The 27,231-nt window shown below is 51.3% G+C and overlaps 1 protein-coding gene across 4 annotated transcripts in view; it reads right to left on the reverse strand.

Annotated features, from left to right (window-relative positions):
* Bcl11b (BCL11 transcription factor B) overlaps positions 1–27,231 on the reverse strand; it is an 86,726-nt gene that overhangs the window by 24,653 nt on the left and 34,842 nt on the right. For 2 of the 4 annotated variants that reach the window (XM_051196574.1, XM_051196573.1), the window contains exon 3: positions 23,574–23,789. The exons of the other annotated variants lie outside the window; for them this stretch is intronic. In XM_051196574.1, the coding sequence (XP_051052531.1) occupies positions 23,574–23,789 (216 nt within the window). The remainder of the gene's footprint in view (positions 1–23,573; positions 23,790–27,231) is intronic. 4 annotated transcript variants of the gene reach the window in all.

Here is a 27,231-nt window from a genome sequence, read left to right on the forward strand (position 1 = left end):
CACAAATACTGCTGGAATTGGGAAGGAGAGCATGAAAACAGCACACGTGTACACACGCACACACACGCACACACACTCACACATGCACACACTCACACTCGCACGCACACGCACGCACACACACACTCACACACACATGCGCGCGCACACTCACATGCACACACGCATGCACGCACGCACACTCGCACACACATGCACGCACACGCACACTCACACTCACACACGTGCACACGCACACACGCACGCACGCACACACACGCACACATTCACACTCACACGCACACACGTACACTCACACCTAGATTCAATCCTGGCAACAAGCTGAGGGATGTACTAGCACCATCATCACTGCCCATCTCACGGTGAATCCTATATGTTTCTTCCCCATTTAGAGAAGAGGAACCTCTCAGACTTAGAGAGGTGAAGTGTCAAACCTAGGACTCAGCTGGAAACTAAGCAGGTATTCCCTGGGAAATGAGCAACTACTCTTACTCTAGATCAGTGGTTCTCAACCTGCCTAATGCTTCAGCCCTTAATTAAGTACAGTTCCTCACGTCACGGTGACCCCCCAACCATGGAATTATTTCGGTGCTGCTACTTCATAACTGTAATTTTACTACTGTGATGTGAATACCTATGTTTTCCGATGGTTTTAGGCAACCCCTATGAAAGGGTCACTCAACACCCAAACGGGTTGAGACCCACAGATTGAGAAGCATTGCCCTAGAGCAACGTGTTTGCCTTCAGACGCTTCCAGTGGCCAGCTGGACCTCCGCTCTGCACACTGTCCTAGGCAGCCTAAAGATGGGCATCGCTGGCTGACGGCAGGCCTCAGGAGAGTCCTCCCTTGAACCCTGTTCTCTGGTGTCTCCTCCTCCTGCTTTGCAGGGTAATAAATAGATGTCTCTGTCCCTGGGAATGTGGGCTCTGACTCTCAGCGGACCTCTTGACATCCAGGCTGCGGCTTGGCACAGCATGCTGCTCACCCTCTGTTGGGACCCATACCAAGCTCTCCGGGCAGATGCCAGGGAGAGGTGGTAGCCTCAAGCATGCACACACCAGAGCCCCTTGCCTGGCCCTGTCTTTTAGATCCTTTCCACATACAGAGAATGCTTGACATCGAAGTAAAACAAGAAGAATTCATTTTGGCTCACAGTCAAAGGAAGACAGTCTACTGTGGTAGAAAAAGCATGGTGACAAGGCCCTCACAGTCAGAAAGCAGAATGGATGTTGTGTCTCTCAGCTCCCTTCCCGGCTTTCATTCACTCCAGAAGGCCAGGTCACAGGACAGTGCGGCTGCATTCTAAATAGGTCTTCCATCCTCACTCAACCCCCTCTGAAAACACCCTAGGGCACACCCAGAGATGTGTCTCCCCTCAGTGAGTAAAGACATGGTCAAGCTGACAGGAATAAGCCATCACCCTGGCAATCCCTTGACCCATGATGGGAACTCAAGGAATTCTTACCACAGTTTTTCCCTCTGCAGTAAACTCCAAGAATGGTGGACAACAGTCTTCTCTCTCAACTGACCACCTGCTGGAGTTTCCATCAGGGAAGTTGGCGAGTGGTAATTTGGTGATCTACCCAAAGCACCCCTCAGAGTAGAGAAGAGGAGAGCCCAGGCATGCAGGAAGGCCCAATGCAACAGCCCCCTCTTAGGAGGGAACCTAAGAGGGCACCAGGGGAAGGCCAGGGGCTCATGAGAGAGGAGAGAAAGGGCCAGTCTCTACTAGGCCCACACAGCTCAAGAGCCCTGAGAAGAAAGTGGAGATTACCTCTTAGCTACTGGAGCCCAAATCCAACAGCACTTATGGGTACAAGGTGACGGCGTGATGGAGCTTCCCCAACCTAGTGTAACTTAAAGTTGGAGACAATGAGATAGGCCAAAAGATGGCCAGAACAAAGCTCTCAGAGCTTTGGCCCCAGCTTTGGAGAGGAAGAAGGTAGACCAGAAGTCTAATACAGCACCACCAAGCCTGCACCTCCCCATCAAGCACTCTGGGAAAGGGGCAGCTGCTGAGAGATTATTTCCATGCAAAGCCAGCTCCTATCCTATCATCTCCACCCTCAGTGCCTAGGGCCCACCCCTGACGGCAGAACAAACGGTAGCCTTCTCAAGACCCTACTATGCCAGGGCCAGTATAAGACTGAGTCCAGCCACATGTTATCTCAATAAACCCTGGAATACTGAGGTTGGAGATGGGGAACAGCTTCCAGCAGTGACCACTCCACTGTGTCCCTGGGCTCTGTTCTTGTGCTCTGTGACCTTAGATGCAGCATGGAAAGCAGAAAGGGTAGCAACTCAGACAGAATAGAGAAGCTTCTAGGATGAGATGTCCCTGAATCATGGAAGCCTTTCTAGCAGCTGATTATGTGGGTCTAGGGTGAGAGACTGCAGAATCCATGTCTTTCCTCTCTTAAAGCTTGGGCCGACAAGGTTAATGGGGGAGAATGTGCACAATGGAACTCCAAGGGCCAAGGCGGGGAAGACTGGCTGTCTGCAGTTCACTCACTGAACAAGCACTTTGTGAGCACCTACTCTGTGCTGGGCACCAGTGAACACAGGGAAAGACCCTGCCCTAGCTCTCATTCAGTGCCCATTCATTATCTGCTCACTATACAAATAGGTCTGCTAAGTACATCTGTGGGTCAGGCAATGTACCAGGGTGGGGAGGGGCATGAGGAAATGGGATCCCCCCACCCAAGGCACCTATAGGACATTAACATAGGAAGGGATAGAAGGCTGTGGGGTAAGAAAGGAAGCAGGGAGAGCTTGCTGTGTAACTAATCCTGCAGTATGTCAAGTCCCTGTGTCTGTACCTAAGCAGATGAACCTCACCAGGCTGTCCTCAGCATCCACAGAGCCTTATTGCCTTCCATCCTTAGCCTCTACAGATGGAAAGCCTTCCTGCCTGCCTTCCCTCCCTCCTTCCTTCCTTCCTTCCCTCCCTCCTTTCTTCCTCCCTCTCTCCCTCCCTTTCTTTCGTCCTTTCTTCCTAAGAATTTCTGGACACTGCATGGATACCTGCCTTAGGGTATAAGAAGCTGCCTCTTGTACAATGACTCAGGGACACAGGCAGAGTCCTGAACCCAGTCATCAGTTATGCAAGCTGGCTAGCCATTCCCAGGGAGTCTGAGATGAAGAGAGACAGCAGGGAGGCCAGAAAACCTGAGACCACCACCGCCCCCATTGGCTAGCCACCATCCGAGCTCATCCTGTCTGCAAAAGCCATCAGCTGTGAGTGAGGTGGGCCAGCCAGAGGGATGCGAGGAGGGGACCTCAGAACTCCACCCTCCACGTAGAATGCACACTCCCAAGCCAGTACTCCTGTGACACTCTGCCAAAAGTGTAACACAGTGACCGACCAGCATCCTCCATCAGCTGCCTCCTCCACTGCCAGGGCTAGTACCAGGCAGCCCAGAACATGGAAAGGGTCTAGAAACTTCTCTTTTTGTGCCATAAACAGGCAGACACAGACTAGGAAAGGAACACTTTAGACAGAACTGAGACCCAGAGTGCTCTTCATTCTTGGGTTCCCAATGATGGCCAAAATACCAAAGCCATAAGGAAAACTCCTAAACCTTGCCACCTACATCCACATACAGCAACCACCGTTTCCTAGCACAGAGCCTAGAGGAAGCCCACCATGTATGACCAGTGTGACACAGCCTGTATGGCACTGCCCTCATCAAGGGCATACTCGGACAGGTGTGCTAGGCCCCAGATCACCTGCCCATGTGTCTGGTCACATGACTTCTGCAGACAGATAATGTTCTGGCTACTTCCCAGCAACACCTCTCAGGGCAGGAACAAAGTGGGTCCCAGGGGATCTAGAAAGCCCCTACGGACCTTGCTGGTGGCCAAGGGAACCCTGAAGCTAGCAGTGACTGTGCTTTAACCCTGGGCTATTTCTTCAAAGCAGGGTATCTAGAGGGTCTGGACCCCCAACAACCAACCTCCAGGGACACCCCAACTGAGTTGTCTTCATTCTGGGGATCCCCATGTTCTAGTGGGTACATTCAATGCAAGGCCCTCAGGCAGCATGGGTCCAAGAGTAGTTAATTACGGATGCTGCCCAACCCAAACAGAATTCTATTCTGAACTTAAAATGATATGAGATTTTTATGGGTCATGCCTTTAATCCCAGTACTTGGGAGCCAGAGGCAGATGAAGCTCTGAGTTCGAGGCCAGCCTGGTCTACATAGTGAGAGCCAAGAGAGCCAGGGTTACATAGTGAGATCCTGTTTCCAAAAACAAAAGAGAAATAAATTTATTTATTTATTTATTTATTTATTTATTTATTTATTTATGAGTGTGATTTTTCTTATAACTCAATTTTGCAACTCCCAGAAAAGCTCTTTGCCCGTGGGAATTTCATTTTGTGATGAATGGCAAGACTTTGGACAGGTCTGGGCGTTCAGGAGTCCCATGCTCCCCCCAATGGCTCTTCTGCTTCCCACTGCTGGTGTAAGTCAAGCGCAGCGACAGCCAGGGGAGAGGGAGCCATGGCATGAAGGCCCTCCTGCCTGTCTGACTTGTCCTGGGTAGGCTCCAGGAGCCTCAAGGCTTCCTGGGATGAGCTCTCTGGCCTGAGGAGGAATGGTACCAACTCCACTGCTACACCTCCTCCAGCCAGCAAGTGAGGGCAGCAAGCTGGGGGTATGTGAACAGAGAGGCCAGAACCAGCTACTTCCCACCCTACAGTCGGCCTCCACCGAAGCAAAGGAAACGCCAGCCCTCATCCCTACTCCCAGAGCTGCTCAGGTCCCCCCGACTAGAGCACATCCTAGATACTACTGACAAATACCACTGCAGTCCTATGTAGAAGTCCTGTGGGGAGGCAGCAAGGGCTTCCTGGAATTCACCAGAGACGATGAAACAAAAGGAAGGGACATCTGAGCCACTGGGGCTCACCTACTGATGCTCAGGATCAGTTGACCCACTCTCTCTGGGACAGAAGTAGGAGGGGCCCTGGTGCTGGTCAAGAGAGCTAAAGCCCTCCACTTCAGGATGTATCTCAACTGATGTCAAGGAAGGCTGTGTGAGTTTGCGCGCGTGCGTGTGTGTGTGTGTGTGTGTGTGTGTGTGTGTGTGTGTAAGCATGAATGTGGATGCATGTCCCTGTGTGTGTGTGTGTGTGCATGAGTGCATACATGCCCATGCATATCCCTGTGGGTGATAACACCGTAGTCATCTGCCACAGCAGCACAGGCTGCAAGTTTTGTGCTTTACTGGGGTCATGGCTGTGCCAGTGCTGGAGTCTGGATCTCTTAACTACAGTCAAGAGTTGAGCAGTCTTGACCCACAGAGCCTGAAGCACACACTATCTGGATCTCTGTCTTAGACAGAGGCCCTTCTTTCCTTACCTAAAACACCTTAGGATGAAACCACCAGTGCTTAAGGCTGACACAAACCTCTTCCTCTTATGCAGCTCATCATCGCCAGCCATGTTTCCTGCTTTTCCATGACTATCAATAAGGGTCTATCTTCCATTGTACGGCAGGCTATAGGGACACAACCTTTCCCATCCCTTGATGGTGTGATTTCTATTGCAGTCCTGTGTGTGTATGTGTGAGTGTGTGTATGTGCTGCATGTGTGATGTATGAGTGTGTTTTGTGTGTGTGTGTGTATGTATGTGATGTATGTGTGAGTTTTGTGTGTGGTATATATGTGAGTGTGTGTGGTACATATGTATATAGGATGTGTGTGTATGGTGTACATGTGTATATGTGAGACTGTGTGTGTGTTGTGTGTGTATGGTTTATGTGTGTCTGTGGTGTGGGGGGGTATGTGCTATATGTGTGATGTATGAGTATGTGTGTGTGAGTGTGTGTGTGTGATATATATGTGTTTGGGGTGTGTGTGTATGGTGTATGTGTGTCTCTGGTATGTGTGTGGGAGTGTGTGTGTGTATGTGTGTGTGTGGTGTATTGTGGGGTGTGTGTGTGTGTGTGTGTGTGTGTCTGTGGTGTGTGGGGGGGTATGATGTATATGTGCCTGTGGTATGTAAGTATGTGGAGTGTGTGTGCGTCTGTCTGTCTGTCTGTGTTTCTTCCTCAAACAATCATATGTTTTGAGACGCCTCTCACTGAAGCACAGCAATTCACCTGGGCTGGCTGGTAGGCAAACCCCAGTGACCATCTTGTCCAAAGAGGCTGAAGATTCAACTCCAAATGCCAACCAAATCAGTACTTTGTTCCCCACACACCAGCAGGTATAACTCAGTCCTTTGGTGAGCCAAGCACAACGTTAATGTAGGGACACAGAGATCATGGTCCCTGGCCCTAAACCAGGGTCAGCTTAGAAGAGGAACTCACAGACACAGTGCAGCTGGACTGCAGCCAGGGCAGACACACGGACAAAAGTATTCTGTGGAGTGCTGGGACACAGGGGTGGCAGTGAGAAGGCCCGACCTGCCCTGTCAGAGGAGGCACTGTGTGGCAAAGCTGGTCCAAGAGAGTGGGACTGGGCACAGTGCTTGTCTCCCTCAGGGGACCTTGACCTTCTGAGCCTCAGTTCACCCATCTCTAAGACAGAAGTAGCCATCACCTCTGCAGGACCTGAAGAGGAGGAGAAAACGGGCAATGACTGAACCACTGGTGGGAGGAGGAGGTTCCTGCCTCCCCAGCTCACATTCCTAGTGGACCCTAAGACTCCTTGTTGACACACAGCCTCTGCTGACATCAGCAGAGAAATTCTTGGGTGACTGGAGAACAGGCCATGGCCCTGGGGTGGAAACCCACAGAGACCACAGAGGCATGTGACAGAACAAGGCGCAGCCAGGGCTAGGCCTCTAAGGGCCCAGCGCAAGTATGAAGCTTTCTTAGCCATCTTGTCCCTAAAGATCTTTACTGTCCACATCTTTTCTGGAGAGAAACCATTTCAAGATCTCACTGTCCACTCAGCCACCTTGCCTAGCTTTGTCTGAGTCTAGGAGGCTCCCAAATGAGCCCAAGCTGCTCACACGAGGACGGAGAAGCCTACTGCCTGAAGCCAGCCATGACGGGATTCTCCCTGCTCTGGTTTGGACAGTCAGACAAAACTGAGCAGCAGCTTAGGGAGGTCCTCACTCTGGCTGGATGGAGGGGGGGGCATGCCTTCCACTGGAGCATAGGGTATCTTTGACCAATGGGTTTCCAAACCTAGGCAAGCAGAGTCCCAAGGTGGGGCCCGGTCTTCCCATCATCCCTCTGCGTTGGGGTTACTGCAGACTCATCAGATTATTATGGACAAGACACCTTCATTCCACATACGTGGACATTTACCACACAAGAAGGTCAGTCACAGCCTAGAGTCTGCCATGTAGTAGCCTTACACCAAGTCCTGCACACACATGGACCAGCATAACACCATTATCTTCTTTGTGCAAGGAAAGAAACTGAGGCTGGAACATGAAGGTGAAGAGTCCTCCAGCTTATAAAAGGGCAAAGGCCCATCTTGTGCTCCCCATAGGGGTCTGCACTCCGCCTCAGGCAGTACCATGAGAGCATCAAGAGGTATGGACACCCACCCCAAGTCATGTATGGCTCTGGATCCCTGCTTGAGGGACCACAGCAGGTAGTCACAAGCAGCCCTCAGAGAGAAGCAGAGGCATCCCTCAAATGGCGCAATATATATATATATATATATATAGAGAGAGAGAGAGAGAGAGAGAGAGAGAGAGAGAGAGAGGCATCTAAACACATAGACAGCCCACACTTGTGTGTGAATGCACATGAACACACTGCGCATGCATGTACATGAGCACATGCATGCATCTACACCTGTACGCCCCTGCATCTGCATGTTTCCATACATGTGCTCATGCGTGCATGCCTGCTTACATGTGTACATACATAAAAGCCTGTCTATGCATGTTCACGTGTGAACTACTACTGTGCCCACATGCTTACACGCATGTATATGTGCACACTTGCCTCTCCTGGACACTCGGGCCTATTGTCCTTACTTCCTGGGCCGACACGTGCCCCTGGCCTGCTGGTCCACTTCCCACTGAGTTCACACTGAACGTGTCCCCTCCCACAAGAGCGCCCTGCAGCTGGGTCCTCCATTCTAAATCTTTGTTTATTTTATGGAAAATTTAATGAGTAAACGAACTGCCTCTCCAGACTGTGTTTCTCATCACTTCCTGGGGCTTTTACTTCTAACTCGTAAAAAAAAAAAAAAAAGGAAACTTCAGTTTAATACAAGTAAATGAAGTTGAACCCCTGCCCACCCCCGCTCCCCACATCCCAAACAGAAGTGTTATTCCAAATTCAGAAACCACACTCTATAACCCATTCCAAACCCAAAGCCTTTCCCATTGCAGCCATGGCTTCCATTCACTCGTCATCCCCCCCCCCACCATCTCCCCAAGGTACCAGAATCTCCTCCTGGCCCAGGGCTCAAGAGAGCAGCAGGTAAGCTGCAGCAACTCTCTGAAAGAGGAGAAATAAGAGCAAAATGCGCCCCCCATCTCTAAAACTCAAAGGCTGCACCCAAAGCTGCAGAGACACAATTCAGGTCTGTTTGACAGCTGCACTTCCTGGAGCCAGTATCCTTCAACTACACCAACCTGCCCTTGTTTCTCAGGACTAGAGCGGGCAGCCCACATCACAGGAAACTGGTTCCTGACTGACAGACCCAGGGAGTCTGTCACAATGGGCTTCTGCCTTGACCTGGGCTCAAGAAGCCCCCAGAGACAGCCTACTGCAGCAAGACATTGACCTAGACCTTTGGGGTCTAAAGGCAGAAGGAATAGACCACAATTGGCAGGAATAGGCTCTTACAAGGAAGGGGTAGAGGTGATGTCACCCTAGTCCCAGGATCAGGGGGACTCCCCTACCACAATCTGTAGCAATAGGGTGAGCTTAGACCTGAGAGGTCACAGTAAGAGAAACACACAGCTCAGGAAAGTTGATATCATGGCCACAATATTCTCCACTTCCTCACCAGCCTGGCTACTTTTTCCCAAAGCAGGTCCAACCCTCCAGCCCCCATCTCCCCCGCCACAGTGACACTTCTCTGCCTAGGCCCCTCTCTTGATCATCAGGGATGTCTGGGCCCACCCCCACCTGAGCAGAAACCCCTGGGGAGGGCGAACCACCCGCCAGTTCTGAGACAGAGCTGGACTCCCATCTCCTTAGGATTCACGTGAGCAGCCAGACATGGAACCTTATCAAGCAGACATTAATCATCCACGGCAATTAGATACCCAAGACCACGTGCAGGAAATCTGATGAGCCCAGAGCACAGGAAGAAGCCCTAGGTAAGCGACAGTAAAGGAGACGAAGACACACGCACATCAACGGCACAGGGCTAGGTTACCAGTCATCTGGTGGATCACCCAGCAGTGAGGTGTAATTGTAAGAGTTAGCGTGAATATGATGCTTCCCTTCCAAAAAAATTCGAGGAACGTCAAAACTATTCTCATCTGGGCTGGTGTGACTCATGTTTTTAATAGAAGAACTTAATTTTACTCAGGAGGAATTTGGGCTCAGGAAAACCTTGTCTAAGAAACACTCATTTTATACCCCGGACAACAGGAAGCGCCACCACCACCCTGAAAGTAAAAATAAAGACTCAGCGCCAGCCCCAGACCTTGTCATGAGCCATGGGGTGTGTCCCCCAAACGCTGGAAGGGAGAGCAGTCTTCAAAGGGAAAGTGGGGAGTTAAGGCAGACAGGTCCTAGCTCAGCCCAGTGGCCCCTAGGACACATCTGGGTGATGCCTGTGACAGAAACCTGGCAATGAAGCAGAGGCCCCCAGAACAGTCCCTAGAGGGACAGCCACCATGACCAAGTGTGTGCACAGGCACACAGCTAAGGTGGATCTTTTTCCTCATCTCCAAGGATAGGATGACACAGCTCCTCACATCTGCTGAAGAGGACAAGCCGCACACTGCGGCCATCTGGAATTGTCCCATCTAGGAAGGCAGGGTGAACAGGAGCAGAGAGGCTGAGCCCAGGACACTGGCCCCTCCTACTCTGATTCCCAGATTCCCAAGACAGCACAGGGAACCTGGGATCATGGGTCACCATAGATTAGCTGCCTCTTAGGCAGTGGCAATGCAATGACCTGCCCCATGTGTTCCCAGCTAGTATCTGCAGACACCCCAGAACGCACAAACTTGTAGCCTACCTGCCTTTGCTGGGACTCCAGCGAGTGACAAGGTTTCCATAGCGTGTGGGCTACAAGCTTTCCACAGCCTCTGTACCTGGCAAGATACTATTGCATTTTCTGTCCCTTTGCCTCCCGAGTGGACCTTCTTATTCTTGTAGGCAACAGGTCCTAGTTAGTACTAGCTGTCATTCTGAAGAGTGGGGATTATGGGAGCTGAGCGGTCCTACAGGGCCTGGCACCCCAGCTCCACATGTGAGAGGACTCTGCAGGTGAGTTTCCTATCTGATGATGCTTGAAGGAAAGACACCGTCAGATGCCTATGTCACACATGCTGGGACTGAGTGCTACTGACCAAGATCTGGGTTCCTGTCCCTCAGTCTCCAACCCTGTGATGCTACCCTCCCAGCCCCCACCCTGCAATTAAGAACAGATATGCAAATGTCCCTTCCCAAATCTTCCCCAGCCCTGCCCCAGCCAAGGGAGAGGGACTAATTTATAAGTTGCAGATAATGTCACCGACCATTCATCCAAATGTGTCACTAACATCCCATTAGACTGTAATTATTTTTTAATTAAAACTAAGAAAACTGGCATGCCTGAGCCGACTTTATGCATCTGTTATGGGTTAAAATAGCTTTTAAAAAATGTCTCAGAGACCACAGTCTATTGTGGCCACGGCCTCTGCCAAAGAAAACGCAAGCTTGCTTATTTTCTCCATGGGGCGCAACAGTGCCTGTGTGTGCCGGCACAGAATCGGCTGGCCGTGAAAAGAATTCTAAATAAAACACAAACATGGAATTTGGCAACGCCACAGAAGCAAGCTTAAGACTAATTCCAGCATGCGGACGACGCTCACATAGTAAGTCTGGCTCCAGCATAAATGAAACCAGGCACTGTAAAATACCACGGCAAGCCGGAGCCTCGGCTTAAAGAGACAGGACGCTAACTGCAGGTATCCGAGCTTATAAAGCCAGCTCGCGCTGCCTCCATAAATCCGTAGGTTATTAGCTGTTTGCATCCAGTCAATCCCTTCTTAAAGAGATGTGTATTAAGAGAGAAAGGAAGGAGAGGTCAACGAAAGAAAACCATCACTTTGCACTTGCCTTTTAGTGCTGAGATTCTGGGGGTTGGGGGGAACTGGGTTCATTATCTCAATTAGAGCAGAAAGGCTCCGAGACCTCAGACACAGAAACCCAAAATGGAAGAGAGGCAGCTCAAAGCTGGTAGATGGAAGATGAGAGGCCCGGAAAGGATGAACAGGGCTGGAAGTCAGGGCTGGCTGGAGCCGCACCAGAGGAGTATCTCCACCCAGGAAACGGCCGCCGTGATGATCTTGAGGATGATAATTATAGTTATAACAACAATAAAATGTAACAGTGACACCAGCCCAGCTGCTGCTTGAGGCAGTGAGTACATCACAAGCGGGGAAGACTCATCAGGAACATGCCTGAAGTCACCACACCTCAGTTTCCCCATCTGTAAAGTGGGACTGATGATAATGCCTTCCTCACAGAGCAGGGTGAGGAGGGTTTAAGTGACGCTCGCGTAACTATTGTCACGGCTGATTGGGACACTCAGTGGGCACCGTCCCCATGTCTCAGATGAGGAAACGGGCTTTCTCACCCACCCACAACCACAACTTGTCAGAGCCAGGAGGAAAAGCCTCCATCTACTTCAAAGCCTTTGGCCTCCCCGCACACACTCATGGGTGGCCACGCTCTGGACTGGTCACAATGTTTTGGCCTCGGTACAATGAACTCCACAGCAGGTACTGGGAAGAGAATCTGTCTTCAGAGGTACACTCATACCAAAACCACAGCAGGCTGCAGTGCTAAGCCATGTCAGCACATGCCACAACCCGGGAAGAACACAACTGTACCAGAGACACACCAGACACACGGTGCTATCGTAACATCGCACACTCACAGTCTCAAAGTACACCTACAAACAACAAACACACACCAATATATGCACACACATATACAGAGAGTGCTACACACCTTCCTATGGGCACGCGCACGCGCGCGCGCACACACACACACACACACACACACACACACACACACACACACACACACGATTTTTATTACAGAGACTACGCCAGGCCCAACAACCCTGGCGGGGCAATGGGAACACGGGGCGATGACATGAGGCAATGTTTGGCTCCCAACAAGAAGGCTTAGAACCCTTTCCCTAAAGCTCCAGTTACCCCTGCAGGTCCTTCTGAGTTAGCAGGCTGGGTTGGTCTCACCACAAGACCCCCCATCCCCACCCACTCAACCCAGGGCTGAGCCAGCTGTCAACCAGCCAATGCAAAGGCTACCTGTCCATTTGTGACCAGGATGTCCCCAGCCGCATCACCCATAGAAGCCACAGTCTGACCCTCAAGAACTATTCTTCTAGCAAATACACACTCAGCAAAGTAGGCCTGAGGACAGGGCTCCTCAACGTCAGACCCTGCTCCCCCAGGAGCTGTCACCCGATATGGTGACATCACTACCCTCTGGTGGGTTCTGAGATGCTTTTCCCGAGTTGATGCCCAGCATCCTAGAAGACATGGGCTAAAAATACTCCTGGCTCCTCAGAGCTGCTTTACAAAAATAATTACGTTTTCTTAAAAAAAAAAAAAAAAGATTATAGGCAAATGTGTGTCCAGCTATTTTTAGCTTCTATTCAACTCTGTTAATTTTTTTTCTCATAATCATTACAGGCTTTTTGAACACCCCCCCCCCCAACTCCAAACACACCCACACTCTTTCTATATTCTTGACACAGGTTGGACTGGCGGGAACAGATGTGGCCACACAGCTTGCCATAGACATGAGGAGAACTGGCCAGAGGTGCCAGGCAGCTGGGAAACGTGGCATTCCTGTGGTCATCTCACGGGGGACCCACGCTGGAGTCGAGCAGGATGACACAGTGTCTAGAACTGCACCAGACTTCAGCATCTCCCCAAAGGAACCGAAGTGGGGTGCCTGACCTGGAGAGGCCTATAGTCCAGCAACAGGGAGCATGCAGGGGGCTGGTAAGAAAGACTCAGAATGGCATATTTGTCTGCGACTAAATCAGCGAAAGCCATGCGTGACCTTATTTAGAAAAGGGGTCCTTTTGGATAAAATTAAGGATTGTGATACAAGACTACCTTGCACGGTCTAGGTATACCCTTAGTCCATTGCTTAAAAAAGGACATGGGGGCACACTGCCAAGGACACCATGTGGCCACAAAGGTAGGGATTAAGGTGATGTGACCAGAGGCCAAGGGACTCCTGGAGTTCCCTGAAGATGGATGAAGTGAAGAGGGACCATGCGCCATAGCCTCTAAAGGAAGCCAAGGCATTGGCTTTGAATCTTTAGCTTCCTCAACTCCAAACATGTGTTCAATTGCTATAGCCAGACCCAGGACTCTCACGAAGAGCATCAGAGTGAAGCACTGGCCTGAGCAATCATCTTTGCACACCTCTCATAACTCAGGTGCCAATCTACAAAGGACCCAAGGCCACACACTGGATACCCTTCCTCCAATCCAGGGAGTGAGGCCAGCAAGGGGATCACGTGAGACAGAAATCCCTGAGGCTCAGAATGGCCAACGTGGTGTCCTTCTTAACACAGAACTTTTCTGTCAAGCTGACTCCAAATCAGTGGAAAAAAAAAAATCACCCAAATTACCCAAGTTTCTTCCCCAAATCTTCATGCTGGGTGAATGTCTAGCTGGTGGCTTAAAACCAGCTAACTGAGAAGGCAAAGTTTTCATGAGGGAAGTTAGGAAACTTGAAGCAATGCTAAGCCTCAGTGAATGGGGCCTGGCTTCCGTTCATACCCAGGGTGCACTGACTCTGTCCCTTCCGCTGGTTCTCATCTCTCTGTTGATGGCTTCCTTAGCCCTAAAACCCAGTGGCTGGAGCCTTGTAGAACATGAGTAGGGTTACAGGACAGGGCAACCTCTGTAAAAATAGTTGGATGACTCTCTTCAAACTACAGAGAATCACCTATGACCCAACTATGTGACTTCTAGGTACACACACCCAGCTGTAGTGCTGACATTAGGCAGAGATGGAAGCTGCCTTCCAGTGCCCACTGATGCATAAATGCAAGAGCAAATGCAATCCATATGCACAAGGGAATATTACATAGTCCTAGAATGGAAAGAAATTATGACACCTGCTACTCCATGGATGAGCAGAGGAAAGAAGACACACACATTCACACACATGTGGTACACTTCATTCTAACCATACAAAGTCCCTGGAGCTGTGGCATTCATAGAAACAGGAAGTAGGACGGTAGTTGCCAGGAGCTGGGAGAGGAGACGTGGAGTTATTGTTTAACAGGGATGAGACAGTTCCAGAGATGGGAGGAGGTGACGGCCACACAATTGCACCTGGAGCGCATACTTAAAAACAGTCAAAAAGATGAGGTTAGGGTCACCCCCAAGTGGAAGAGCAAGTCCCATCAAGCTCCAGACTCTAGACTTAGCCAGCAACAGCAGCAGTGACAGCCACCTACCAAAAGTGGAAATCTTATATATAGTTATCCACAATAAAAAAATATCTAGGGTGGTATAGGTGTGCCACAGGAGGCAGGTAGATGCCTGAGTTTAAGGCCAGCCTGGTCTACAGAGCCCAGACTACACAGAGAAGCCCTGTCTCAGGAGGAAAGAAATTAATTTCATGGTCCTACTTTGAACCATTGTGACACTCAATCCATCAGGAGCTGAGATGTCCTTCAGGCGATAAGGTGCTTGTCTAGTGTGCACAAGACCCTGAGTTTGATCTCCAGCACCACAGAAACTGGGTGTGGTGACCCACACCTGTAATGCTAGCACTGAGATGGAGGCAGTAAGTTCAAGGCTAGTCTAGGCTACATGAGACCCTCTCTCAAACACAAAATAAAAAGAAAATCTGAGGCATACCATGTCCCATCAACCAATGGTTTCTTTTACGATGAAATACAGAATACAGAACAAATGAGCTGGTCAATAAATAAAAACACAAGGAAATCCGGAGTGACAATACCAAGCCTGGATTTAACTAAAGCCCAGTTAACCTTATAGTCACACACACACACACACACACACACACACACACACACACACACACACACACACACACGGCAGGCCTCACCCCCATCAGCCAGTCATCACCTTATTAAGAAAGGCAATAATTAACGTCCAGTTTTATGAACCAATCCCATCTGCCTTTTTCTGCAGATAGTAACTTTGGTTTCGCATTAACCTCCTTGGAGAAGACCCAAGCCCTCTGACCCCTTCTACAGAAGCCATAAAATATAGATGGTCTTATTGTCCAGGGCCCATAGGAGCCCGTGATTCACGTTTGCACCTCCCTCTACTTGTACCTGCCAGGTAGAAGCCGCAAGAAAGGCAGCAGCAGTACCCAGTCTCAGGGAAGACACCATCCGGCCCACCCTTCAATACCATTCATGCTACATCTTAGATGCCAGTGTCTTCTTCACCTGTTCATTACGGGAGAAGCCAACCCCCAAGGAGAGTCTCAATTCAAAACTCAGAAGGCCCTAGCCAAGGACCCCGTGTGTGCTGGGATTGTACAGATGACAGCCCGATCACCACCAGGTGAGCCCACTGCTAGATATAAGGCCCTGGGTGAGAAGTCAAAGTAAAGGTTGCTGTCTCCACTGCCTGTGACCATACACTGAGGTCCTGTGCCCCCTCCTGACACTTATGAAAAGGGGGCCACAGAACTGGCCAGGACACAGATCCTCTAAAGTCTTACGGGAACTGGAAAACCACACATGGAGGGACATGCCTCATCCCCACCCCATGGCTTCTCCCCACCACTGGATTAAATTGGCCAGCCTCAATTGTCTTTGGATAAGCTGTATTTCATGGTTTCAACAACCCGGAGTCCACTGTAACACACCTACAGTGGACATCCTTCCTCCTTCTGCCCCTGCTGCAGATCTGGAAAACATGAGTCATTTTATTCACCTAAGCAGGGTCAGGGCTCTGGGTTCAGTCTCTAGCAATAGAAAAGGGAGAAAAAAAAAAGTCAAAATTGTAATTCTTATCTACACTTAGAATTTTAATCCCATGGTCATGTCCTTGTACCACGGCAACATTCAATGTGGCACCCCAAGCCATCCCACAACAGCAAATTCAGTTTCTCCCCGAGTGTGGGGACTGGTTCCACAGTGTACGAAGAAAGCAAGCATTCTCCCTAGACTACTTGCCTGTGGACCTGTCCCACATCATCTCACCTTGTTGGGGCCCCAGAATGTCCACCAGCATCCTGTGAACCTGCAGGTGCAGGCTCTGCCACAACCACAGGGGAGGCAGAGAGCACCAAGCCTGCCCGGGGCACGCCAGATTCCCACCCAGACACCAGACACCCAGGCATAGGGATCCACCTTTCTTCTTCAGGGTTCTTCTTCCTTGTGTCCCTCTTAAGTCCAGTCATACATGAGCGCCCGAGTCAAAGCAGCCACTGTCCAAGCAGGATGGAAGGGCAGCGTTCCCCACTCCCCACCTCAGGAGTCTCTAGAACATTCTGGTTCTCACACACCCAAGGGTCCCATTTCTAGGGCAGGGTCAGTAAAACACAGAACCCAGGGGACCCTCTCGGGGACTATGTCCAAGCTGGCCGGTTTCTCGCCAGCCTGCTTGCTGTATGTCAGGCAGGTCCGAGCAGCTACTGCAGCCCAACAGGAGCGCCAGGGGATGGGCAAAGCAGAGCTTGGAGGCCGAGCAGAGCTCCACCTGCCCCTCGGTGGGTTCGGGCTGTGTGATCCCCAAGGGGTAGCCTGTGCTCCCCAGCAGAGCTCACTCAAGTGGGATGAGGTTACCTCCTCTTAGAGGATGACGACAAGATAACGGTCAAGGGCCCGAGCTGGGCACAGTAGGTTTTGCAGATAACAGAAGCAAGTCCTAGGAGAAGACAGTGATGGGCCTTGCTCTGGCTTTCATTCATGCTAAGGCACTAGCAGGTGAGGATTGCCACAGAGCCAGTAGATGGGTCATCACAGGGCCTCTTCACCCAAGGTCATCCAGCCTGCTACCTCCCGCCCTGGCAGCACCCTGACGGGCCTTTCTCAGTGCCTCCCAAACCTGTTTTTGCCCTGTTTGACAAGTGAGGAAACTGAGGCTCAGAGAAGGGGAGTGGGCAGCCCCAGGGCCATGCACTCACACTCATGAGCCCGGAGGCCAGGACCAAGGATGCCCTAGGGCTGGGACTTCCTTTGTTAATACAAGCAGATCACGTAAGCTTAAGCCAAACAAGAGTTTATGCTACAGTTCCCAGACACTGGACAGCAACCACAGTGCCAGAGAGTTCTCAGAATAGGGCATACACAGGGAAGTGCCCCACAGCAGAGGCAAGAAAAAAAAATTCATGAGTACCGCCAAGTCCAGTGCCCAGGGTGTCGCGCCTGTTGGCAACACAGAAATTGGATTTTAAGCATCCCCCTTGGATAACAGGTACCCTTCACTAATTCTCAGTGTGATCTCAAGGGGAGGTTCAGAGTGCAGGCTGGGGATGTGGTACCATCATCCAAAGAGTGCTTACCTGGCACTGGGTTCAGTCCTTACACAGTACAAAACAGGGCATGGTAGGATAGACCGGACATCCCAGCATCCCAAGTTAACACTGGAGATCTGAAGTTCAAGGTCATCCTCTGTTTCCAAGTGTGTTCAAGGTCAGCCTGGGATACAAGAGCTGCCATCTCAAAATGAAAACAGAGGCAGTATGGCCTAGTGGGCACAGCCCAAGAGACACAGAGCCAAGTTGGCTCTGGCAGCCATTCATGTCTTGTGGGGTTTTCCTCACTGCCTGGCTCAGTTTCCCCAACAAGAGACTGAAGGGGTCAGGTGAGATGTCCGATCGGGACCCCTATTCCTGGTTCATCCAGGGTTGATTTGAACCCCGGGTCACGCGTAGCAAACTGCTTTCTGGATGGGATCCCCTCGGCATGCAGGGTGGCACCCAGCCTCTCCCAACACTGTCAAATCCCCTTTAAGGGAGCCTGTGGCTGCCTAGCTCTGAGGTCTCTGATGTCCGCAGCCAGCGCTGGATCTTCACATCCACTAACTGCTTGAAAGTGCTGCATCCAGCGCTGCATTAAAAATTAATTACACATGCTATTTTATTGCCGGTCCATAATGTAATGAGCACCAGCTGTGCTAAACAGCCAAACTCCTTTTTAAGACAGCTATAAAAAAAAAAAAAAAAAGGAAGAAAGAAAGAAAAAGAAACTGCTCTTCCAAATGCCTCTCCTGTCAGAGCAGAAAAACAGCAACATCTTGTACAGATCTAAACAGAATTCTTTGATTTAGCTCTGCCTTCTGAAGGGCCAGCAGAGGGTGTCATGGTATCTTCAGAGGGTACAGTAGCGTCTGTGTTGCTGGGATGACCCCTTTCATCTGAAGACAGCCGCCCAGTGAGTCCTGCCTGGACTGGCCACCTGCAGTCTCTCCCCTGACCCCACTGCCCAGCTGCTCTGAGCCCCTGTTGGTGCTGAAAGGTGTGATTTGCCAGTTACATGGACAGTGGCCTTTTTCTGGAGTCCACCAAATAGCTGTCGGCCTCGGCTACCTTCGCCGACATGAACACTGGCTTGCCAAACTCTAGGCGCCTTGCAGCTCTCTATGGCCGCTGGTGGACCTGCTTCATGTCATGGAGGATGGTGTGCAGGTCTGGAGCAGGCACAGGAGACAGCAGCTACAGTGGGACCATCCCAAGACTACACAGACACCAGAGTCCACCTTAGAAACCTGTCCCCAGGAACCAACCGCCAGCCATACTGTAAATGTCAGCCAGAGGGTGAGGCTACCGATGTCTTTGTCGTATAGACACTGTGAAGGGACAAACGACTCACTGATTTCGTTTTTTGAGACAGAGCCCCACATAGCCCAGGCTGACCTATGAACTCGCTGTGTGGCTGAGGATGACCTTGAACTTCTAATCCTCCTGCCTTCATTCCCCAAGTGTGAGAATAACATGCTTGCACCACACACCTGCTTTACTCGGTGTGGTTCTAGGGAATGAACCCAGAGCTCCATGCAAGCTAGGCAAGCACTCTGACAACTGAGCTACATTCCCAGTAGGGCTCTCTAAATTTTTAATAATTCCACAGAGCCAGCCCTATTGACACAGGGGCCTGGTGAGCTCAGAAAGCACCCCTCCCCACAAAAGCTTCGCATTGCAGTGGAGCCCACCAGTGTGTCCATCACCTCTGCCCAGAGGCTCGTCACACACATCCCTCACACTCAGTTCCCTACTACACCCTCACGGCCCTCCTCCTTCTGGTCTCCATGGAGGCCCCCTCCCCCAGCACACCACACCCACCAGGCAGGGCAGACCAGGGAGGCGTGCCAATCTCTGTCCTCTGGAAGAGTGGTTGCCCTGGGAGCCCCTGCTGCTAATCAAACCCAGTCCAGAAAGAAACTCCAGCTCCATCTTCATTTTGGTATGAAATGTGCATCGCACAGACCATATCATTAACATAAAACTTCCAGAAATAAGGCCACTTTCCAGACAGACTGTATTAATTGCATCAAGCCTCCACAGCTAGGGTGGTCTGATCCTAGGCATCCCATTGGAGGGCTCCAGTTATAAAAAAAAAAAAACCAACACAAAACGAACACTGGGATATAATTGAAGGAGGAGAAAACGACAGATTCCACTGTTAAACCCTACTATTTACTTACAGGTATTCTTTTATCTTTATTGTCCCTTTAACCCATGCCAAGAAACCCCAGACTAGTTAAATAACACAGCAAGCACAGTTTCAGTAGAAAAGTAAATTGAATTTAACTTTACAAGATTGCCCTGTGATTTCAGCATATACTAATGACTGCAACTGACTCCCTCTATTAAATCCAAACACTTCCACTTCCCTGAGCCTGGATGCTGTGTGTTCTTGCGTGAGACCTTGAACTTCGCCAAGCACATGCATTAATCACTCTGGCTGATGACCATTTACAGCTTCTAAATATGCAATGAAGTTTCCTAGTTCCCGTTCCACCTCCTAACGCTGGTGCACGATGGAGCCAGCCAGGAGGCTAAATGCTTTTAAGCATGGAAACCAGGGATGCAGTTTAAAGGAAGCTCCCACCGGGTGCCAGATACGCAATGCCATCGAGGTTGTGAAACCCCTTCTGCTTGCGTATGAATCATGACGCCTGTGAGGCCTGTTCTCAATAGCTGCCCTAAATGACCTCGAGAAAAATCCTCCATACAACCCTAGAGCACGCCCTGTCCTTATGCCCATTTCACAGATGAGAGAATGGGGGACAGGGGATGACCTGGGTGCAGCCACACGCCTGATACATTCTGAAGGCCACTTTTTGCTCATGATGCCTCAGATCAGGGAAGGATTGAAGACAGGATATAGCCCAGTTGCTTTCAGCTGTCTCTGTCAGATTCTATCTTGGGACCCTGGACAGGCCCAGACCCACAAAAGCCCAACCCATTCTAGTCCACAAATCCATGCACAGAGCCTTGCTTTTCAACATTACATTCACATATGTGGGGAGGGGGTTTTGGGGGTTTTGTTTGTTTGATTGGTTGGTTTTTTTGTTTTTCTTTTTTGTTTTTTTAAACAGGAAAAGGAGGAGAAGCTTAAAGAGGAACAATGACATGTCAAGGTCTCTGGTCCTCAGATGGCACAGGACAGAGCTATGGCTCTTGATTACACAGCCACCTTGATAAATCTGAGAGAAGATCTTTCAGTTGCCAAGAGCACCTTGACCCAAAGTCACATAGGATCTCTGTGGAACCCACAAAATAATAGGTCCCTGTGTCCCTTCTCCCAGCTGTAAGCATCTGAGGGAAACATGGGTGAGGTCCCAGCAGGGCCTGGGTGTATCTGGGTAGTTTTCTCTCCTATGAATTCTTCTATAAATAACCAAGAGTGTATTCGTGGGCACGCAATTAACCTGTGTGAAGCTCAGTTCTCCTCAGTTAATTTGAAGAGATAGGTTCAAAGCATCCTGATCAGAACAGGGACAGAGCGCACTGAGTACGGCAGTGTTCCGTCTTTGCCGCCCCTCCTTCCTCGAGGGTTCCTGGCAATTTTATGCCTCCTCTGCAGCTACTAATTAAACAGGCACTGAAAACACTTCAGCAAACAGCCCAGTGCCAGAAACAGAACCAAAGGGACAAAACCCACTGGAAGAGGACACTTGAATGTGTCAAACTTTATCAGAAAACACAGCACAGCAGTGCAGTCTGATCAGGCTAAGTTAACAAGGCAGAACAATGGCTGGGAAGGGCACTGGATATGGGACCACGAATGGGAAGAAAGACATTCAGCGAGTCCCTGAGAAGCCAGCTCCCAGAGAGGTCCCCAGGACTCAGACCCCCCCACCCCGCTGCTGCGCCCCTCCACAGCACTGCAATCACCACACACGGACAGAGCAGCACAGAGCTCTGGAGTGCATCCATGGCGGCCTCTGCCCTACACATGAAGAAGGTGTCACTTCCTCTCTGTGTTCTTCCCGCCCCTCCCATCAGCCTCTGTGCCCACACTGTAAGCTTCGAGGAAGGCAAGGCACCCACATACCTGACTCTGCCTGTGTCTGCACACGGCCTATGCGCCTAAGGACCAACAGCAAACTAAAGGATGAGCAAGTCTGAGCTGTGAGAACTCGGGGCTCTGAAGCTCACCTGTAAAGTGGGAAAGCAAAGCCTCGGCCCACACACAAATGCCGGACAGACAGCTACACTAAGAAAACAAGTAACACAAGGGAGGACAGACTGACAGCAGACTCCCCTGGCTGCCAAGACCCTGCAGACCCTATCTGTCCTCCACAGGGCCTAGGCAGAGGTCATGTGGCTAGATGAGCTAATCCCCAAGACTAAGCCAATTCTTGAACAGGGCTCAGCCATGGCCTCCCAGCCTCTGCCCCTATCACTCATTTGTAAAATGGTAACAGGAATGGCTCCTGCTCTGCACTTGACACAAAGGTACCAGGAGAGCCCAGTCAAATCAAAGGCAACCCAGCCCTCCTTTCTGGCGGCTCCTCAGGAGGGGCCAGCAGAGGGTTAAGCACACCCCAGTGGCAAGTAAGACAAAGAGATCGTGTTTCTACATGCAGAACTTGACCGAATCCAGTCATAAACACTCTGGCTGGTCTTTGAAAGTGCAGCCTTCCCCCCCTTCCAAGCTACACGAAGCTTTGGGGACCAGGTTGGCCAGGAAGAGAAGCCTTGGGAACCAGGCTAGCCAGGAAGGAAGCCTTGTAAGCTGTTCAAATCTTCCTTAGGAGATTTCAGTCTCTGCTTTACACACTCAAGACATAAGCCCAGAAGGAACCAAAACTCCCTGTCCTGGATGTCAGATCCAATGGTAACCACCTTCCATGGTAGGAGTGTGGGGGATGGTACTGACCACCCCACTGGCAGGGAGGCCGAGGAGGTCTCCCCTGGAGCAGGGGCTACTTGCGGCCTTGTGCAAAGCCTACATTACAATAAGAGAAGTCCCTGAGACCGTGTCAATGAAGAGCGAAACATGCCCAATAAAAACAGTTTCCTTTTCACAGCTTGAGTCAAGAGAAACCTCGCAACGTGCCTGGCAGTGTAGCAGGGACAGATTGAATGTACCCTACCATTGCAGCCACCCTCTCCCTTTCCTGGCCTTGGCCACGGAAACCAGGCCACAGCTGCTCGCCACGTGAGTCTGTGTCAGCATCCTGGCTCCCGAAGCCACAGTGTGTTGCAAACCAGGCCCCACTGTGAGGTTGCAGGGAGGGCCTTCCCCCCTCGACCTCGCGGGGACCCTAGGCCACAGACGTCTGTGTTGCTGAGGAGACAGGGCAGAGGGCAGTGGGGGCCCTGTCAACGCCTGGCTGTGGACACCCTCTGTGTAACCTGCAGTTCCACTGGGCTCCAACAGCAGTCGAGGGAACTGAGCAGGTCCGGGTCTGCCCAGAGCTACCAACCTTCATAGTCTCCGCCCCCGACGCCCACAATGTTTCACTGCTACCCGTGGCCACAGCTTTTTTAAAAGGATTCTCTTTGGGACAAATGTTTTTTTCCCTCTAAGTTAATGGGCAACACATTGTCCCAAAGAGAAAGTCAGCACTTTGAACGGCTCCAGCACTGCACACAGACAACCCAGGAATCCTCTCCTACCCTTGTCTGGGGTGGGTGGCAGAGCGGCAGAGGCAAGGGGCAGAAGGAAACCTCAGATGTTAAGTGTTATCCAATTAAACTTTAGCTAAACAGCCCAAAGAGATGAAACTTGGAGGTTGGGCAATGCATTCTGGGAGCGAGACTCGGAATTTGGAGGTGGAGGGATGCATGACCCCTAGGAACCGGCACGGGTTTACAATTCAGTTGACATCCTTTGCCGCTTCCGCTGCCGTCCCCCAAAAAGCTTTCTGAGTGTGTGTGGTGGGGGTGCATCTCCCCTGGGACCCCGCCTTGGGTTCCCAGCTCTGCCCGGGGCACAGCCCGCCATCCCGGGAGCCCGCCTCCCCCACCGCAGCGGCTCTGTTACCTGACAACTGACACTGGCATCCAAAGGGAGCCTCCATCTGACCCTCACCCTGAGTCCCGTCGCCCGAGACAGGGCGTGCGCCACAGCAAGGCAGCGGGAAGCAGGGTGGGAGAGCGCCCAGGGCACGCAGAGGTGAAGTAATCACGGATGTGGGAGGGTGGGAAGAGGAGGCAGCTATGGGGGCCATCGATGGCAGCTGGGCAGGCCTGCACGGCCCTGGAGAAAAAACAATAGAAAAGACTGGTCAGTTGGGCCCTGGACTGTATAAGAGGCTTGGGGCACAGGAGGGGGCTCGGGTCACGGGGCTACAGTACAGCCTCCAAGAGCGGTTGGCCCCAAGGACACCAGCCCTACAGGGGTGGCAACTGGGGCCCGAGCAAGGGTGAAGGGGTCAGGGTGCACAGGGGACATTAGCAGGGGCTACACCTGCAGCTGCCACATAGTTTCTGAGGGACCCTGCCGTTGGGGGCCTAGTGCAGGGGGTTAGGGCACAGAAGGCCTATCAAGGCCCCAATCCCAATTAAGATTCCCTAAGCGGGGTCTTTAGGAAGAAACTAGAGCAGGTGTCAGTTGAGGTTTTGTTATCACAAAGTGTGAGCAACCCCGCTTTGTAAGAGGCAGGGACGCTGTAATTTCATCAGTATAGGACAGTCCTGAGCCACCTCAGGTCCACCTCCAAGGGACCCGGCTGGGCCCCCTGCCTAGCCGATCTCCTGAGACCTCTCCCCAGACCCTGTCAAGCAGCACCCAAGCCCCAGCTGCTCCCAACATGTCCTGACTTCCTCCTCCTCCTTCCCCTCCCAGAAGAAAACCTAGCATAGCCCAGACCCCTCTCAATGTCTTCACCTTGGCTCAGGAGTCCCCGATCCCTCATCTGACAGTCAGTGACAGCAATGAACAGGAGGGCTGGAGGTGTGGGGGGGGGGCTGTCTTGCCTCCACCCGGCCCCACAGTGAGCCTCCACTACCAGCAAGGCCTGTATTTGATTTGGCCGTTTATCTTACATGGTTAAGAGACCACCAGGGCAAAACATTTGTGTGAAGCCCTTGCCAAAACCACAAGCGAAGAAGCCCAAATTCCCTGGGTAAATAATTGAGCAGGGAAGCATCAGAGAGACAAGAAAACATCAACAAGATGATGGGCAGCTAAGCCTCACCAGCTCTGCAGGGGAGGCTGAAGCCTCACCAGCTCTGCAGGGGAGGCTGAAGCCTCACCTCCTGGCACCTGCAGATCTTCACAGGTGGGCATCTGCCTACTCCACAGCCACCACAGAGAACGCCTTCCTCCCAGGAAACATGCAAGCCCCCCCCCTCTCCAATCCAGCTTTCTAGCATGGCCCTTGAGCACAATGATGGAGGACACCCATTGCACAGACCTAAACAGTGGCCACGGCCACAGAAAACAGAAAACCTTAGCAGTCTGGACCTCCTCAGAATCCTACCGCCAATGTGCCAATACAGAATAAAGGCACTGGAGAAGAGCCCCTCCCCCCCCAAGCTTGGAGCTCGCTGATGTCCAGCCAAGAGGCCAGTGTCAGCATTGACGCTGCTGGATCCCTCTGAGGTAGTCATATATTCATACAAGAGAACCCAGATGTTTCTGGGCTGGCACAGCCCCAGAAGGGCGTGACCGATTAGCCCAAGAATGGTTCCAGTACAAAACATAGAGCAGAAAGGCACACCGCAGTTTTCTTATGAGACTCAAGAAAGGGCAGTGTGAGGCTAGTATCACTTAGCTCCTATGCAAGGCCAGTGCTGGCCTCAAAGCCCATTGCATTAGATACTGTACTTCACCCTATCCACTAATGGCCTTGGATCCCTGTGTAGGTCCTCTTTTTAGACCATGAAGAACTCGGGATCATCAGAAGCCATCACTAAGTATAAGGCAGCCACCATGCCTAACAGGGAGGATCACCTACCACTCCACTGGGGGAAACTGAGGCTCGAGAGGAGGGCCACAAATACAACAGTGTCTCCAAAGCCTGCTTATGCGCATTCCCCCATGACTGTGGCTGAGGTAGAGTGATCAGTAGAGTGGCCAGGGTACCTTGTGTCCTGAAACCATGTAGGGATGAAGGAAGACTGAGCACCCTGGACTTCAGCACATCCATCCATGTAAGGAAAAGACCTTTGGGTTCTACAGAGAGCCGTAACTTGGCCAGCACTGTGTGTCATGGCTGAGATGCCAACAAGAGCTTCTCAGAGTTGACTCTGATGGGAATTATGGCCAAGGAGCAGAAAGGAAATACCATGTCGCCATAGCCTAGAAGGATGTCACTGGAGCTGTACCAGGGTCTGTCAAGATGAAGCCACCAGGTGATGACACCCTGGCTACACAGGTGGCCACGAGGCCTCATCAGGCATGATAACCTCATTGAAGTCTACCTGCTCCAAGGCCAAGAGGGTGTGGGGCCCCTATGGGACTGTTAGAGCAACCTCTACTCCACAGGAAGTCCCCTCTAGACCCAGCTTACATCTAAGCTTTGCACACAGAGGCACTTCTGAAATCCAGGTCCCACAAAAGCTGAGTGAGAAGCCACCACCCTATAACTCTCTGATGAGCTCCTGGGCAGGCAGATCCATGAAGGCTGAGCAGTGATTACCAGGGGCTGGGGGGACAATGGAGACTGAGGGTCCCTGGGTTGTGGCTCTTTGGGGGGGGGTGATAATTAAACAGTAATGATGGCTGTGTAACACTGTACACAAACCCAAGGCCACAAATGGGGCAGGTTGAGTACGTTTCACAGTATGTGAACATTAATTTAAAAGAAACTTAATGGTAAGAACCATGTCTCTGGGCCTGGCCCTGCCCACTTCCCAGCCTCAGCTGGGAGGGGTGCTGGCCTTGAACACAGAGGCGCCTGAGACCTGCTAACAGGCTGTGCACCTGGCACACACCACACACGGAGGAAATCAGCCTGGGCAGGGTGGGGGGAGTATGAAGAGGGATAGACAGGAACAGAGACACAAAGACAGAAAGATGAATGGCGTTTAGACAGACGGAAAAGGAGCTCAGACTTCTCCTCAGCCATTTCCTAGCATGTGACCTAGGGTGGTCACTTTTTCTGTCTTTACATTTTTAAAGGGATTGTCAGGGTCACCTGCAGCTGGACCCAGCCACCTAGTAAACACAGCCACTTCTATCCTTACTCCAAAACCTCATTCATCTCTAGGTCTGGAGCTTCCTGTGTTTTCCCTCTGCACCCTTCTCCCAGCGAGCACCCTGCCTGCTCCAGTTCAAAGCAGCCTACAAGCCTCAACAGCACTCCTCCCCCCACCTCATCCCACCCCCCCCACCCCCGGGCTCGAGTTCAGTGCTAATGCTGTCTTAGTATGCATAAGGTCTTGGGTTCCATTCCCAGCACTTCCAAAATAATGAATAGAATAGAAGGCGAGGGTTCCCCACATAAAGGCGGAAAGGAGAACTTATCCTCAAAATTGTCCCCGAGTGACACCCGTGTGCCACACACAGCACACATGCCTACACACACCCATTACATATAACACAAACACAATAGTAACATGCACAATATGAGTTTTTATTTCCTTGTAAAGAACACTTTCTTTCACCGTCTAAGCCAGTCTAAACAGATCCATGTGCACCAAGGGATGTAGCAGAGGGATGTAGCCACCATCTCAGCTTCTAGGATCCAAGCAGC

This window comes from Phodopus roborovskii, unplaced genomic scaffold (genome assembly GCF_943737965.1).
Source record: "Phodopus roborovskii unplaced genomic scaffold, PHOROB, whole genome shotgun sequence".
NCBI lineage: Eukaryota > Metazoa > Chordata > Mammalia > Rodentia > Cricetidae > Phodopus > Phodopus roborovskii.